Below are 18652 nucleotides of genomic sequence, written 5' to 3'. Positions count from 1 at the left end.
ATACAACTTGAAGTTGTATTTGGAATTTGAAAAACAAGAAAAACTTGTTTTTCACAACCAAAACAAGTGCATTTCAACCAAAAAAAAAAAAAATGATGTTTGCAAAACCTATGGCTAAACACAACTCTAACTCCAACTCCAAAGTTTCAAAAAAAGTGATTTTTTTTTTTTTTGGTTTCTATGGCCAAACGCCTACTTAGACTTTTAAACCAAGTAAACAATTTATATATGCTTTCAACTCTTATCTGCGTTTAAAATGCAATTAGTAATTTGAAATGAAGTGAGTTTTAACCTATGAATGTTTACACAAGCTGTGATAAACTGAAAATGGCAACTTGAAATATGACCTATTAAACCGCGACCTTAGTTAATATTAACATTACACATATATGAACAGTTAACACGATAAAGAGATAAATAACTTATTAGATCAAGTCAAATTATACAGCAAAACGCGAAATAGTTAAACAGGATTATAATACAGATGTTATTATTAAATGAATAATTATATGTGATTGTTATGCAAGAATGACACTAATATCAAGATATTATCCTCCAAATTAGCATTTTTATCAATGAATCTTAAATTAAAGTTAGAAAGAATGATTACTGTAAGATACAATCATATTTCTAGTTCACGCCCTTTTTAAAATACAATTATATATTTTCCGAAACAAAAAATGCATCAATGACATACATGGAGTTTTACAACCAAAATCTAATGTCCTATTAGGTTATACCGAGATTATATTTTCCAACTTGAAAAGCCAATTATAGAAACTCAGCCAATGATGTGTAGAAGTTGGACTGTGTCACGCAAATGTAGTACTTTAATCTTAATCGTATGAACAAGAAGATTTTAAGCACCTCGTACTGATGAGGAGGAAAGTTAACGAACCTCACATGATATTTTTGGTATAATCAAAACATATTCTGAATTTGAAGCTTCCCAAATTAATAAAAAAAAAGATTGTCTATGGCCCATTCAGATATTAGCCATCGAATTCCACCGCCAAAATAAGCACGAAGTATTCAAACAGACTCTTGATGATGAGCGTCGTAAAACAAAGGCAAATAGGACTATAATTAACATCTAACGAAGAGAAAAGAGGAGAGAGGAAAAGGAAGGTCAGGATCCTTTTGAGGTTTGCATAGTGTCTTTCATCTCTCATATTCAACCATCCAGATCAAACATGAACGTGACTTTGGAACAGTATCCGGGTCTTATCATTCACCAGTCTTTATTTGAAATAATGGATTATCGTGCAGTACTTTAAGTCAACAATAGTAACAGTGTTTTTAATAAGGTGGTACATAATTTTTTAACAGTTGGTACAAGGACTTTGGCAGCTTTGTTAAACTGGCATTGGCTAGGGGATGCAACAATTCAATTGTAGCGGATATAAAATTCTAATTTTGCATATTTTTCCCATTATATCTACTACAGCATAATAATAACAGATACGTACAAATTTTTTGGTGGTGGATGCTTCCATTTAGATGAACGTGTCTACATATGAGATCAAACGCACTAAAATCTTTTTGGTGCATGTTTCTGAAGTTGGTTGTCAAACAAAATATGCATAATAAGCGTCGTCATTCTCTTTATTAATTAAGCTAAGACCTTACAGAATTGAGTTCATCAAGAACTTCATCCGCCCTACAAAAAGAATACGTAACAACAGGAAAAAACAATATAATAGTAAAAATCTAAGCCACTCACCGGATGGAAAATCATTTCAATGAGGAACCTCTTTCCAAGCAAGATTTCCATTCAGGGGCTGTTATACTACTAATTGCTCATAATTCTTTGCCACTCGCACTTCTCATTTTTGCTCCAACGTTACCTGCAGCTGCCGAAGCCTTCTCTTTGGCTGCTTCATATTTATCCTTTGCTTGTTCATTCATCGTGTTCTTGGCAGTGTTGTAGGTTTCATGCGCCTTTGATTTGGCCCCCTCGTAGTCATCATAAGCTTTCTCTCTCGCATCATGGGCTCTATCGGTAGCCATTCTTATGGTTTGATCTGCTTTACCAGAGGCAAAGTCATAGGCATCCGAGGCTTTATCTTTCATAGTGTCTTTTGAATTACCAGCAAGGTTTGAAGCCGCATCCCTTGCTCGGTTCAACTTGTCAGATACAAATCCATAAGCGTCATACACTTTGTCTTTCCCGATTTCTTTGGCATCGCTTACTTTATCAGTAGCATAACCATAGGCATCTGATGCTTTGTCCTTCATGGTATCTTTTGAATCGCCAGCAATATTAGAAGCCTCGTCCTTCGCTTGGTTCATCTTGTCAGATGCATATCCGTAAGCATCATACGCTTTGTTTTTCCCTATTTCCTTGGCATCACCTGCTTTATCTGTGGCATAAGCATAGGCATCGTTAGCTTTATCCTTAACCTTCTCTTTAGCTGCGCTGCCCATCTCGGAAGCAGCATTCACCGAATCATGTGCCTTCTCAAAAGCAAAATCTCTGGCACCATAAGCTTTATGTTTGGCGCTTTCTTTGGCATCGGCGGCCATGTCTGAAGCAATGTTAGTGGCTCGACCTGCCTTTTCAGATGCGGAGGCATAAGCATCATGAGCTTTCTCTTTGGCAAAATTATTTGCATCATAAGCCTTGTGTTTAGCTTTTTCTGTGGCATCACCTGCCATGTCCGAAGCAATGTTAGTAGCTTGACTCGCCTTATCAGATGCGGAGGCATAAGCATCATGCGCCTTCTCTTTGGTAAAATCAGAAGCATCATAAGCCTTATGTTTGGCTCTTTCTTTTGCATCGGCCGCCATATCCGAAGCAGCATTAGTGGCTTGACCTGCCTTATCAGAAGCGGAAGCATAAGCATCATGTGCTTTCTCTTTGGCAAAATGTTTGGCATCATAAGCTTTATGTTTGGCACTTTCTTTGGCGTTTGCCGCCATGTCCGAAGCAGTGTCTGTGGCATGACCTGCCTTATCAGATGCATATGCATAAGCATCATCAGCCTTTTGTTTGGCAAAATCGGTAGCAGTGTTTGCGGCTTTGCCAGTTTTCTCCGATGCATAGGCATAAGCGTCATACGCATTATCTTTTCCTCTTTCATTGGCATGACTAGTGGTATCTGCGGCTGTGTCCATTGCTTGATTGGCTTTCTCGGATGCAAAATTTTTAGCATCACCGAATTTGTCAGATGCTACGTCAGCCATCTCCTTCGCCTTTTGAGAGCCATACCTTTGGGTTCCTGCAAAGAACATCTGATTATTAGTTATTCTTTCAATGTACTAGTTGTCTATCGGTTTCACTAAAACTTGATGTCTAGGAAAGATTACCATGTGAAGCAGAATTAATGGAATCTCTTGCATTTGATGCGGCATCCTTAGCTCTATCTGATAATCTTTGGGCTTCATCTTTTGCATCGTCTTGGTACCTGAAAATGAGAGTGAATAAGAAGTAAGTAATCCCATAGTTGTTTAGATTAACATAGAGAGCGACTCCGACCAATTTTGAAATGATTGATTAATTTTTCATTGCACCTAGTTGCTAATTATGTTCATTATTTCATGAAAACATGATAGGCCATCCGAGCAGAAGGCAGCGTCCGATAATGAAACAAACAAATTACTACAATGTCCACTTGGTAAAACTGGTACTTAACAAGTAACAAAACATTGCCTAATCAATTTAGATTAAATTTCCAAACCTTCACCAAAAAATGCTTCGAATATTTGAGTTTGTCCTTTCGCAGGTTTTTTGAATAGTTGTATAACACCTACACTCGTCTGATTAAAAAGGGGAAATTAAAATTTTAAAAATTTGTTTATTAACTCCCTCAGTCTCAATATTTTTAGATCTCTTAGAAAAACAGATTTTTTTGAAAAGAAATAAATATCTGTAATACAACGAAAAGGCCCTTAATTGCCTATTAATTTTACCATCTCAAAGGTTGACAATTGAGACATTACTTGTTTGCACCTATGTAAATCAAGGATAAATTTTTACAAGTGTTGAAAAGCAATTCTATATCGACAATGTTTAGAGAGTACCCAGAGAATATACAACGGATAGTACTACTATTTGAACCCAAGTTTAGCGAGACAAACTTTTAAAAAGTCGTCTAGTTTAAATCCAAATGTTACGTGACTTCTTTTTTTTGCGCGGATTGCCCTTCATTTGGGGTGGTCTTTAATTTTTGCCCTTCAAATTAGTGGTCTTTAAGTTTTGCCCTTCGCCTAATACTCCGAAGTTGTGGGTTCGAACCCCAGCTCCATTCAAAAAAAAAAAAAGTTCACAAGGCAGAATTTCGCAAGGCAGAAGTTGCAAAATTCTGCCTCAAGACAAAATTATGCCCATGCAAATTCTACCCATACTTTTTAAGAATTGCAAATTTCTGCGCTTAAGGCGCAGGGCGACTTCTACCTTAAGCAGAAATTTGAAATTCTTTGTAAAGTCCAAATTAAACCAAAAAAAGTTAAAGACCACCATTTTGAGGGACAAAAATTAAAGACCACCCCAGCGAAGGGAAATCTGGCAAATTGCCCCGTGACTTTAAGTCTCCAAGCCTATGATAATCGAGGAATATTTAGTTATTTCTTCTTCTTATTTTGTACACGCACGTAATTAGTATAGGTTTCAATAGGATTAGAATTATAGCATGTTTGGCTAAGCTTTTAAAATCAGCTTATTTTGAAACGTACTTTTTGTGAGAAGCAGTTTATGTTTGGTCAATTAATTAAAAAAACACTCTTGAGCTTTTAAAAAGTGTTTAAGTATATTTTTCTCAGAAGTGCTTTTCAAAAAAGTGCTTCTAGGAAAAAAGCTGTATTTTTTAAAACTTTCCGAAAGCTTTTTCGATACTTCCCAAAAGTACTTATTTTCTCCCAAAAACTTGGCTAAATACCTCACTTTTTTTTAAAATAAGCACTTTATGAAAAAAAATAAGTACTTTTGCAGAAAAATAAGCTTGGCCAAACAGGCTATTAGTAAGGTAAGAACTAGCTCCCATTACATTGTACTTTTTCTTTCGAGTTTGGCTTTTATTATATATAAATAAAAAACTAGCCCTAGGCACCTTGTCTAGTGAATTTGCTTAAAATAAAAAAAGTCTCTGAGCCTACTAATATCACAGCAGATATAAACTAGTACTATATGTATAGAGAACCACTTCCTCAATGAGTCACAGACTCGTCGAGGATTTGTAAAAAGTGAGTATTAGTGCGTCCCTATTTATGTGTGAGTGAGTGTTAACATGAAATTTAATTAGGAAAGGAAACTTTTAAATTTGTAGTTTAAAAAAAGTCAGAAATATTTAATACACAAATTGAGAGGAGTAAATAGGAATTGCTTACTGTGAGAATTTGCCAGCGACCCAATCAGCCCAAGAAGCGGTTTTGTCTTTAGCATCATCCATGGCTTCAGAAGCACTTTGCTTAGCCTGCTGGGCTATGTTACTCATCTCTTCCTTCGCCACATTCGCTTTTTCCTCTCCCCAACACCAACTCACACTTAACATCCCCACCACCATCACCATAAACAATGCCGTCCTCTTCCCCATTTTTTTTTTTTTTTTTACTAATTAGTGTTAAAAATGTTTTCTAGTTTCCAACTCGATCAATCTCGAACTACGAATTATTATCAATTTTTTGAATTACGAAAGGGTGAGATGAAACATGAAGATATATATACGGGACAGTTTAAAGTTGGAAGTTGGACAGAGCGGTTCTTTAGAGAGGCAAAATAGCAACGTGGATGCATGTGAAATGAGGTCTACTATTTTACTGCCACGTAATAAAAATGGGTAAGACCAAGTCTTTGCCGTTGAATAGTTTTGGTGGGTAATTTTATTACAGCTTTGCTGATTTCGCTCTCAACCAACGGACAACTTCTCAAAATTTCTAGCAATTTTTTTGAAAAAATTTCTACTGTCTTTCTTTTGTTTTTCCAAGTGTCTCGAGAATAAATCATTTGAAGCTATTTCTATTCACATAGATTGAAATGTCCCTGAAGTAGTTACCACACTGTTTTATTAAAATCAAGTTGTAATGTAATTAACTAGAGATAAAGATCGACGAATAATTAGTACTCTCCCGTCTCAATTTATGTGATATAATTTGACTAAGCACAGAGTTTAAAAAAGAAATGAAGATTTTTGAAACTTGTGGTCTAAAATAAGTCATAGATATTTGTGGCTGTAAATCATTTTATTAAGAGTAAAAAGGGAAGTTTTAAGTTAGATTATTTCTTAATATAGAAATGTATTATCCTTTTTTGGTACAAATTGAAAAAAAAAGTGTATCACATAAATTTAGGGGTGGGCGTTCGGTTCTTCGGTTCGGTTTTTTCAAACTTCGATTCGGTTATTTCGGTTTCGATTTTTTGAAGGTGGACACCGAATACCGAACCAAACTAGTTCGGTTCGGTTTTGATTTTTTCAATTCGTTTTTTTATATGATATTAGAAGCGATTTCATTTACACTAATTCATATTCTTAAAAGCGAGAAACATAAAACTCGATAAATTGAAATCAAAATCAAACAAACAGGGATACACAAGTGATTATAAAACCATAACCATGATATAGGATTACTTTTGTGTTATGTACATACGAGAAAATAATTAAGAAAACACATAAAGGACATACATTAATCCTAAAGACACATCCTAGTCACCTTCCTTTGTTAAGGATATTACAATTTATTTTTTTTGGCTTGTTACAAATCAGTTTTTTTTTTTTTTTGCTTAAACTTAATGGGCCGGGACTATTTTAATTTTTTTGAGTAATGTATTAAATTTCGGTTTAAACCGAAACACCGAACTCTAAAAACCGAACATCGAAATTTCTGAAAACGTAAACTGAAACCGAACCGAACCAAACCAAAAAATCGAATTAATTCGGTTCGGTCCGATTTTTTAATTTTCGGTATTTATGCCCGGCCCTACATAAATTGGGACAGAAGGAGTACTAATAAGGGGTACATGAAAAAATCATCATAACAAACGGCCAACAAAATTATTAAAGAAAAAAAGAGAGAGAATGTTCTCATTCTATGTTGTAGGGACAAAAAATTCTTGAACCTTGACTTCGTTAGGTTGATAAAAGCTTCACTTAATTTGATCATGGGTAATTCTCATTTTACCCATGCATTGGAGGTGCACTTTGGACATTGATCTACTTCCTTGGGCTGTGCAGTCATGTCCACCCCAAATGGTCAAGTCCTGTTGGGCCTAGCTCAGGTTTCTTGATGACCCTGATAATAATATAACATAGGGAAAAGTCACCACTAAAGCTGTGTTCAATAAATATCCCAAAGTAATGTCATATTTGACCAACATTTGGCCTAATATATTTGAGTAGTCGATACGCCCAAATTAATGCCAAAAAAATTTTTATATGCTCGGAATTATATATAATTTATATACAAGAATGATTTTGTTGTACAACAGCTGGAATTAAAAAAAAAAAAAAAAAAAAAAAGACTTTTTGTGGCGAGGGCTGCTACAACATTTATACATATGTTGGAATTATATATACACTTTATATACAAGAATTATATATACACTTTATATACATATGCTAGAATTAATCATACATTTATTATACATAAATTATAAGTTAATTATACACATATTATACAATAATGATATGATATTTATTTTTAACATATACAAGAGTGATACATATTATATACCACAATGATACGGTTTCTATAATACATTTTTTTATACGTATGGTACACTTTTTATACAAGATTGATACAGTTTATATACATATGCTGGAATTATATATACACTTTCTATACAAAAAATGATACATATTATATACAAAAATGATACAATTTTCTATTCTATACGGGCGGACTGTGTTTGATACACATTATATACATAAATGATACATATTATATACAAAAATGATACATACCTTAATGATTCATATTTTATACAGTTTCTATACATTACAGATAGGTACTGATACATATTTTATACACAAATGACACATATTATATATAAAAATCACCTCAAATATTTTTATGTTTGGGTTTTTATTTGAAAATTATCTTATTTAAGTTTTGGTTAATGGATGGGATTAGTTTAGTGAGTATAATTTGGGTTTGGGAAAAATTGGGCTAGAGGGTGGGTTTATTTATGGCCAACCGGCCATATATGTCCTTTTCCCTTTAACATATCCGATTAAGCAACTTAGATCATTCTTCGAAGGCCCAAAATCTGCTTTGACAAGTTAAAGATACAAGCTAAGCGTAAGTCCTTACATGTACTTAGGTTTATGCTCAGCGACAGATCTATGATTTGAAGGTGGCGGGTGTCGTAATTTTCTTCAATGTACATCTTGTTAGAAACGTGTATTTGGGTCGGGTCCATCTCTTTTGAGTTTTCGGGTCAACTTAATAAGTCGCTTTTTATTTGCAAATATGAAAATGACATCTCTAAAATCAAGAAACGAACATAATTAGCATCTTAAACAAGGAATCACACCCATTAACAATATAAGTAAAATTAACATTTTCACCAAAGAACTTACATCTTTTATGTATATTAAAAAACGAACTTTCACAAGTAAAATAACATCTTCAATAAGGAAATTACACCAATCAAAATAAGAAAAATTATAGAAAAACTTTTCAACAGGTAAATTATACCCCATAAGTAAATGTAGAATTAGATAAACTATAAGTTCTAAAAAATAAATCATAAATTTCATGTTTTTTCTAAGCAATGCTTACGAAATTTCCATCACAATTTAAGTAGTAAATTGATTTAAATTGAATTTAACAATTATAGAAAAGCACGAATTTTTATAATACACTCCCTCCGTCCATTTTTATTTATCTGCTATACTAAAATAGATGTTCACTTTTACTTGTAAGTTGTATAGTTTGAAAACCCAAGACATAATTTACCATTTTATATCTATTTTACCCTATTATTAAGTACTCCAATTCATTTCTCATTTTATTTATTGCTTATTAAAAGTGTCTCAAGTCAAATATAGACAAGTAAATATGGACGGAGGGAGTAACCAACAAAAGAAATTATAAGAAAATTGAATTTTGATCTCAATCCAAAATTCTTATTGAGACTCATAGATTTGAGATTAAGAGAAATGCTTAATTTAAGGGATTTTGAAGTTTCTATTTTATGTGTTCTCGCTAGAGATCACAGATAAAATAATAAAATAAAGGAAAAAAATTATAAATAATAAAAAGATAAATCGAAAATTGAGAGAGCCGAAAAGGGATATGACTGGTACAAAGGAACTAAAAAGCACAAAGAAAAACAGGAGTCGGAAAATGTTTAAGATATATTCAAACTTGTGTCTACACCAGCCATGGCACCTTTGTCTAATTTGCAACTGGGGTGGCAGGATTAAATATTTAATCTAGTTTAAGCAAATTACAACATAAGTATATAAATTTTTTATCAATTTAGGGAGTGTCATGCCACCCCCACCCTAAAGGGTGGATCCGCCCCTTTTTGTGCTTCTTTTTTTTCATTTATTTGAGCATACAGTGTAAATTGATAATTTCGGAAAGCAATTTTCTCTCTTGTCTAAGAAGATACATTTATACCCTTCCTCGAGATCCCACTTGTGGATTCACACTGGGTATGCTGTTGTTGTACAGTGTAAATTGATATTAATCCTTAGAAAAAAATACCAGCAAGTGTCGGTGGAGTTAGACGTGTCAATTTGATAATAAAGTGAACAAAATAAATCTTAACTGAAGACGGATCAAAGATTGAACTTGATTGGGTTGAATCTTTAAATTCTTATCAGTTAGCTCTGCATTTTTGAATTACAGGTTCACAATTTAATATTTCTTGGAATGTTAATAATTTTTGGCATATGTATCTAAACTTTGTTTAATAATTGTTGGATTCAATTGAATCCATGGAATTCGTATTTCATGTACCATAGGAATGTCGTCCCAAAAGATCCATCAGTGACCAAACTGTTTAAGAAGCTTCGTATTTCAGCTCATGTAGAACATGATATTAGGAGTACTCTGTTTTGAACCTTTATGTTAGTTTAAGCCTTCGTATCATCACAAGTATGTGTACTTAAATTAGGGGTGGCAAATGGGTGGGTTTGGTTGGATTTGGTTTGGTTGAAAATGATTTGAACAAAAATGGGTTGGGTTTCAAATCGCCCATATTTTATGTGGATAAATATGGGTTGGGTGATAAATGGCTGGGTTGGTTATGGGTTAACTTATATTATACAAGTGTAATATTATTTCAAGTGTATGTTTATAATTTTTTCCTTTTGTCAAGTTAAATTAATTTTTTCATATAAATTTCATGGGTGAGGGGTGGGGGTCGTGGAGGGAGTGGCGTGGGGGTAAGATTTTTTTTTTTCATTTTTTATAATTTTTTTATAAAAGTAAAATATTTGAAATTGATTTTTTTTGGGGTGGGGGGGGAGGGGTTGGAGAGGGGTGGGGTGGGGGTTCGTGGGGGTTGGGGGTAAAATTTTTTTTCCATTTCTTATAAAATTTTATAAAGGTAAAATATATGAAATTGAATTTTAGGGGAGGGGGGTATGGTGGGGGTGGGCGTAGGGATCGGAGTGGGAGGTAAGAAAAAAAAATTCTCCTTTTTTATAAGCTTTTTATAAAAGAAAAATAAAGTATATGAAATAAAAAAAGTTTTTGGGGGTGGGGGCATGCGGGGTGGGTGGTGGGGTAAGGGTTAGCGTGGGAGGTAAGAAAAAAAAAAATTCTCCTTTTTTATAAGCTTTTAATACAAGAAAAATAAAATATATGAAATAAAAAAAAAGTGTGGGGTGGGGGGCATGGCGGCGTGGGTGGTGGGGTAAGGGTTGAGGTGGAAAGTAAGAAAGAAATTTTTCATTTTCAAAATGAGTTGTTATCGGATCTAGTGTGTTATATGGATCTTTCATATTTTACCTATATTATTTTTATAGGTTAAAGAGATAAGATTGAGTATTCATATTTACCTAATTCTTAATATGAGTGACCGAACTCACTAACATGTGGGTAAAATGGGCTAATTTTCTAAATATGGGATCAAATTGCCACCTCTAATGTCTTGGATGTTTTAATTCCTCTTAATCGTCCATTTCAGCGTTTAATTAATAAATGAATATGAAAATTGTGCAATTATAGTATTTTGATGAGACGTTTTGGCATCAATCAGAGCACAGTACCGTATCTTTATTCAGCGTCCATAAAATATAATATGCTTTTTATTAATTTAAAAGGATATTAATGGTTATACCATTGTAACACATCCCACTACAAGAAAAAAAAAATAGTGCATACATCTTCAGAGAGTAATATTATTCCTTTCTGTAATTTGTCCGCATACGTCTTCAACTTGAGTGGTATTTATACGGCATAAATTATACCTCGTATGCCTGCATAAAGTGGAACTTTGATCAATTACTTTGGAAAAAAAGGATAGTAGATTCAAAGTTGAAAGTTTGACTCATCTCATGAATTGACAGTTGATTCATTAAAGTAACACTTCACTACATGACTTTATGAAAAAAGAGAAAATGTCATGTCAAGACGAACTTTATGCTATGTTTAGAATGACAAAGATTTCAATAGTAAGGAGTAAAATATTGAGTTAGATAATGGTTGGGTACGGAGTATCTAAGTGGAGACAAAGGTAGTCTCTCAACTCCCACCTGTATTTAGAAGTATTGGACCTTAGGAATTTTATTTATCCAAGAGAGCTAGGGGGATTAGACTCATGTGGGCTCAATGACAGGATAAGAAGTTGAATGGAATGTGCATGGCCAGGAATTACCTTTATATATTAATACTAATGATAAGGAGTTTGATCACAAGAATTTTTGGATTATTCATGACCTAAAGCTATTTTTTAATGTACCAAACCAATTGGTTTATGCATATATGGGGATAGAGGCGAATTCCATCTAATTATATGTACATATATTAAATATTTATCGCGCATACGTACACACAATCTACGAAATAACATGATCGTTACCTGCATTTGGCTTGTTGATTAGCTCAACGAGACTTTCCACCAGACTTGTATTTTGGAAATGGGACGCCACCAGACTCGATGTGCTTGAGATCCTCAATAAGGATAGCATAGTGTTGTTTAACTTCTTCAACTGATTTTCCACCTACGTAATTAGCAATGTTTTGCCAGCGATCAGGGGTGTCCTTATCATAGATAGCAAGTGCCTGCTCAAATTTCTTGTTTTCTCTTGGGGTCCAAGCAGTGAGTGAGTTTGATGCCATTGTTTGATACTGAAAGTCTGTTTTGGCTGATGATAAAAATGACTAACTGAAATTGAAGTATACTTGAGCAAATCCTGAAAACTGTGAAATAAATTGGAAGTGAAGGTAGTTGCTGAAGTGAGTGAGGTTTGTTTTGAGAAGTTGTTGACGGAGCTCTTTATAATAGGAGGAAAACATGGGTGGGGTACTTTGCCAGTTGGGGAATATAAAAACTTATGCAAATGGAATAATCAAAGGGGTGACTCGTCCCTTTAGAAACCACAAGTAGAACAAATTAAATGATGAAGGAGAAGAATAAGTTACATGCCTGGCGGTCATTGTTAATAGTTCTTGCTTTCTTGGTCTATAACATTTGTACTGGAATATTAGTATTTAACATTGATAGGACTCATGAACTAGGGAATCAATAAAGGGAAGAAGAGGATTAAGAAAATAGAACCGGGTAATTTTCGACGAATTGGATTGTTTATTGGTGATAAGGGGGTGAAAAAAAAGGATTTATTCCTGTCCGTACTATTATATTCACCAATTTGAAGTTTCTTTTACACTTGGGTTGTTTCTATTGACATTCCTAATTGGCAGTTCCCATGACAAGATACTCCAGATTAAAAGGGACTCATGGTCTGGGCAGGCTAGCTGATGCAGTTTACTGCCTGAAACTGCAAGAGATTCTAAGTCAATGATGGGGCGTTACATTTTTCCATATATGCATCAATCTAATTTCTTGTTAATATTGTGTTGTCACTTGTTAAAAGGAATCATCAGGTTGACTGTTCTTTCCCTTGGATAGAACTCTTTTGCTATAACAGGGTATGGCATCCAGGTTTGCATAAAAGAAGTTAGAACCATGATTTTTCATAGTTGAATTTAAAAGGATTATCTATAAACTAGTTGACACTCATTGCGCGATCTTACATACTAAGATAAATTTTTATTGTTGCATGATTGCATCATATGAATAAACAACATCTTTGCGTGGCATTACAAATCTGTTGCTTGAATAGTTTTTGCCATTTAACAGAACGGACAATAGGTCTTTTTGTCTTGTCAGTATAAATTTATTTTCTCAGAGGAGTGCACCTTTAATAACCTTCTCGAGTTTGTTTTCCTATACTGACCTAAAGTGATATAGGCTAAGGCCTAAGCTTTGTTTGCATTAATAATCGACTTTTATGTTCTGTTTAAGTAAGTACTAGTATTACTTTATCTTCATGAATCATGTCTCTATCCTAAATCACTATAAGCTGAGGACCACTGTGAAGGACACACTGAACAGATTCTACACCAAGCTAATGACGATGTTAGCTTTAGGGAGGCTAATCATGTAGCGCATGGTTTATACAAAATGTGCCATTTCTTTAGATGAAGCTAAGGTGGTCGCTGACTTTCAAGATCTGCCACTTGGATAAATTGCAACTACCAAGTTTCAGGATCAGATTCGATAATTAAGTCCAATTCCTTTTGTTAGTTAAATGCTGGCAGTTAGTAGAAAGGGAAGATGGATTAGTATGGAATAATCAACCAGTAACCTTGGGGGGCAGGGGGGGGGGGGGGGGTCTGCATTTGGCAAATGTAATTTTTATGGTATAATATCCCCAATCTGATGGCAGTGGTTGTTGCTGATAGATGGAATCATTGAGTGTCAAATAAAAATAGTTGAGGAATAAATGGGCGGGTTGAAATAAAATGAGTTAGGCCAAAAAGCAGGTCATAACCTACCTGCCCAATTTTTACTAAGATGTAACTTCTGCGTTTGTTCTTTTATATTTTTTTAAGTACCCAAAATTATTGCTATATATATCATATTAAAAAAATTCTCTTCTTTAAAATGTTTTGACAAAATTTCCCTGGGTTAATTAGGACGGTATATCAACCCCAATCTTGTTGGCCGAACTGGATGGATCAAAATGGGCTCAAACTACGCATTGTACGGGTCATGTTTTTATGGATTAAGTTAGACACCCCTAGGCCCTAACTTGAACATAGATCATTGATTCACTGTCTTGTCAAAAGCTTTTTCAACAATAACAACAACATTACCCACCTAATGACATCGACGATGTAGAGGTCAGGAAAGTAAGTGTATGCGGACCTTCCCTGTCTCGAAAGATAGGGAGGCTGTTTTCAGAAAGACGCCATGTGAAAAAAAGCATTTAGAAAAAGGTGAATAGACAAATAACAAAGCAATATGAAAATGCAACTAACGAAAGAAAACACGATAAAGCGGTCACGAGAAAAAGCAATAGTAATGGGCTACAAGATAAGCTAAGATATTCAAGGTACAAGAAATAATATATAGTAAGAAATCAAAAAGGACGATAAGCGTAGATCAAAACTGCATTTCTTAGTACATTTGAAGGATCTGTACGGAAACCTACTAGCCTTTTTCAACTTCTAATAAATCTTTATCATCAATAAACCACTAGAACTAGCAGCATCCGCAAGACCGCAAATATAGGTCAGATGTTACTGATCGTTTTACTACCCGAATTATCCATTTCATTTTCTACATAAGAATGAGTTCGTATCTTGCTTCGGAAAGGAGGGGCATAGAGCTGCCTCCCAGCGGAATACATCTCAGCTACCCAGTTATTATTTCTATATACGTGTATATTTCTAGCACATAATAATTGCTGAAAGGCCTTTAGATTGATACAGATTGAAGGTAATGGAATTGGGTCAGAGTAGGAGCATCTTGACTTCGTTTATGTGGAGAGTAAGATGTACGAATTGTACAATATAGTCCAAAAATCATCAAGTAATTATTTTATACTATTGGAAAAGTATTTATATTTGTCGTTATATCTTTCTTTTTTTTGGCAACATGTGGATGGTATTTCTTCAGCCTGTACTTGGATTCTTTGGTTTATTCTTCAAGTCGATGTAATATCTTAGCAAGCTTGTGGTACCTCCTATATCTATTAAGCATATTTGACAAAATGGACCATGGCCTTTTTGTTAGTGGAACTAGGTCACGTCCTAATTGCATGAGGCAAAAGAATGTTTTGAAAAGTTTAATGCTTCACAAAGTATAATTTCATGCTTACTCTCTGTTTGATAGTCAATAGTCTCTGATTTCAGTTGGTCAATGTTTTTCCTACTTTTTATTGTCAATAATCACTCTCTAGTATTAGCATCAAAGTGCCAAATCTGTTGTTTCCTAACCTCTGGCAAATACGGTTGATGTTTCACAATTACTCTTTATGTATCTCCAAAATTACAATATCACATTTACACACCGTTGTATTGTACTCCCATGCCATCCAGACGATTTGATCTGCATAAAATCGAATCTTAGAGCCTCTTGTTGAGAGAGTCTTACCAAATGAATGAATTCGGATTTTACTTGTATATACCAACAAACTTTTTTTTTTAACATTTGTATTTTACTTAACATGTTTTGCTGGCAACCTACCTTAGTTTTTTCAGCTTATAAGTGCCAGTACTTTTTATGAATGGTTAATTACTCAAAACTTATAAGTGCCAGTACTTTTTATGAATGGTTAATTACTCATAATCTTTTAGGGATTTAATAGTATACAAATTCTTTCGCACTGTTAATTAGTACTATGTCGGGGAATTGAGGTAAATATAGTGGGAGTGTAATCATAGGATGAGAGAGACTTGGGGAAATGCGGATGGATATTCTGATATAAGTGGTGGTCCTTCAGATTCAAATATTTGGATTCCTTATCATGTTGTATCTATCACTGGCCAAAGTTTCATTTTCAGATCGTTCTTTCGTAGTAGGCATTTTATCACAATGCATGCTGGTGGACCTGAGATTTTTTCAAGAAAGCTTGTCTCAGTAGTTATTTTTTAATATTTTAAGAAAGAAGTGGGAAAAATAAATCTGTTAAAATAAAGGGGATTCCTTTATCTCCATTAGGCAGGAAAATGCGTAACTTCCCGGCCAGGATCTGCTGCAAAAATTAGTCCAACAACTGCCTGCGTGTAAATTAATGAACTCCATCTGGTTAATTTGTAGCTATAAAATTAACCATCAGCTCTTCGATAAAAGGGTCGAACACAATAACCACAGTTTCACGCTATGCGCGCGATGCAAGGGAAAGCTTAACGCATTAATTTATTATCGCTTTTTTATGATCGCTATGCCCTCAAACAATAATGGTTCTAATTACCCCCTTATACTTGGTTTTTTATGATTGTTACCCACTCAAAAGAAATATGGTATTAGAAGGACAAATTGGTAGTTATATTTTAATGGAGGAATAGAGAAGATATATGGAAGGAGATAAGGAAATAGCCGTTCGAATGACTAAATATAAAAGGAAATGGTATTTTAGATTATTTTCACACATCAGATTAATATGACATGGCTGTTATTTTACACTCTCACGAACCAAACGTCATTTTGATATCACATGGATTATAGAAAAGGCAAGTACATGGGGGTAATTAGGACCAATTATGATTTGAGATAGTAACAATTATAAAAAGCCAAGTACTGGAAGTAATTAGAATCACACATAGTTTAAAGCAAATTTGAATAAAAACGTGCTAAATTTAGAGGGGTTGTATGCAGGGGTGATTTTAGGTGCTAAAATTAGACGCACGTGACACGCTATTTTTTTATAAATGTAATACTAAGCTTTTTTATGTATATATTTTCTAAAATTAAGATAATACTATCTCACGAATCCATGCTAAAAAAGCTTAAATGGTCTACTTGGTTGAAGGTTGAGTTATATTTACAGATTAGGATCAAGTCCCACTTAATACATTTTTTTCTTCTTCTTCTTCTTTTTTTTTTTTTTTTTTTTTTTTTTTTTAAAGTAGTGAACCCATATTTCAAAAATCCTAGATTCGCCTCTGATTGTATGAATAAATAATAGCATAAAGATGAAATCGTCCTTTTGTTAGAATCTAGAGAAAAGCACAATATGCCAATGACGTCGTGAGGCTGATCGTGATAGAGGATCGAACAGGATTTTGTGTGATTTTGTTCTAAAGGATAAGAATATGGAGATCTCTGAAGTGCTGTGTGACAAATAAAGTAACCAAATGTGATAGGCCACCTTACATGGTTTATATGAGTCCAGTAAAATAAAAAGCAACAATTCTGGAGAAAGCTGGGGCACGGTTTCAAAGATTCCAGACAAGGATGATAGAATGAAGTGTTTCAAAAATGCATTTAGCTTCATCTATATTTAGCTCTATATGCAGTTACTTGTAGCTATTCATGTTCATTCAGTTCCATTCAGTTCATAGCTATAAATTAAGTTTGTATACTAATCCTGGTTAGCGGTATAAGCTCATTAATTGAAACTATGCTAATCGGAACTAATAGGAGAAATTGTTCATTTGCTAAAATACTTGATTACGTAATTCCCCAATATATGTATGTTTGTCACATTGGAACTATGAAATATTTAGGGTCGTTTGGTATGGTGGATAAGCAAAAAATAGTCCTACGATAAAAATTTAGTGTCGCATTATCCCACGTTTGGTTGGAATAAAATCCCGGGATTAAGTGTTATTTTTATCCCACATTGAGGGTGGAATAACAATCCCGGGATTAGTTATCCCGAGATATCTTGTTTTCTAACCAAACGAGCCTCTAGTGCACATCAAACAAATAAATGCATGCATTAGATCCGTCTTCCCATATGTTTAGTCATATAATCATAGTTAAATATATGTAGCGTCATTTTTATTTATTACTATTGATCAGTAATAAATTAATACAGTTTGATGTAAACATCGAGTGTGGATAAATATTTCCGATCAAACTACTTGATACTCACACAACAAAAAGGACGAAAATGAAAGAAATTATACTTTGTGTCTCATACAATTGACACGAGTTTTATGAAATTTCTTCTCTTTTTTTTCACCAATCGGTAAACCCAAAGTTTGTGGACCAAAAAATATAAGATTTTAGTTCACTAATATGTGAAACGAAAAAAAATCTCGCACAACTTGTGAATTGTGTGTGATACAAACTAAATTTCTACCCCCTTCCTCTCCACCCATTAAAAAAGAAAAAATGAAGACGACCCAAAAGAAAAGGTGAACTAAACAAGACGAAAATTTGGGAGTGGGTGGGGAGGAGCTGTTTCTTTTGTTTTGTGTATATAATTTGTTAAAAAGTTGTTATTTTTATAGAATCCAGGACCTCCAACCCAATTGGAAAAAGGAAGTCTGACGGGAATCCCTTTTGAAGGTATCCATGAATTTTACTCTGAATCTTGTTGAAGTTGAACCGATAAAAGCAGTCAAAAATCCCTTTACATTTGTCATTCTTGTGCTGGTAATGGAAATTTATCTATCACATTATTTGTTTGAGTTTGTTAAGCCGTCAATATCTGATTGTTTTAGTGGCCAAATGGATGTCCGCCTTGAAAAAGTGTCGCTACTTTTGCAAATCTATATCTATACTATTTTAAAAGCATAAATA

General features: G+C 34.0%; 2 protein-coding genes across 2 annotated transcripts; both read right to left on the bottom strand.

Moving 5' to 3' along the window:
- Positions 1–1580: 1580 nt before the first annotated feature.
- LOC132046546 (embryonic protein DC-8-like) lies at positions 1581–5636 on the bottom strand. The gene is made up of 3 exons (XM_059437202.1): positions 5326–5636; positions 3310–3407; positions 1581–3221 (listed from the first exon to the last, which is right to left on the bottom strand). Exons 1-3 carry the CDS (start codon positions 5529–5531, stop codon positions 1801–1803), a joined length of 1725 nt encoding a protein of 574 aa, XP_059293185.1. The 5' UTR covers positions 5532–5636; the 3' UTR covers positions 1581–1800.
- A 5544-nt stretch (positions 5637–11180) lies between these two features.
- LOC132048280 (protein RADIALIS-like 5) lies at positions 11181–12370 on the bottom strand. Its single transcript, XM_059439186.1, has 2 exons — positions 11972–12370; positions 11181–11369 (listed from the first exon to the last, which is right to left on the bottom strand). Exon 1 carries the CDS (start codon positions 12229–12231, stop codon positions 11995–11997), a length of 237 nt encoding a protein of 78 aa, XP_059295169.1. The 5' UTR covers positions 12232–12370; the 3' UTR covers positions 11181–11369; positions 11972–11994.
- Positions 12371–18652: the final 6282 nt, after the last annotated feature.

The sequence above is a fragment of the Lycium ferocissimum genome, chromosome 2, assembly GCF_029784015.1.
Source record: "Lycium ferocissimum isolate CSIRO_LF1 chromosome 2, AGI_CSIRO_Lferr_CH_V1, whole genome shotgun sequence".
Taxonomy (NCBI): Eukaryota; Viridiplantae; Streptophyta; class Magnoliopsida; order Solanales; family Solanaceae; genus Lycium; species Lycium ferocissimum.
Note: the sequence above shows the minus strand (reverse complement) of the source record. Positions and strands in the feature narration are given on the sequence as shown.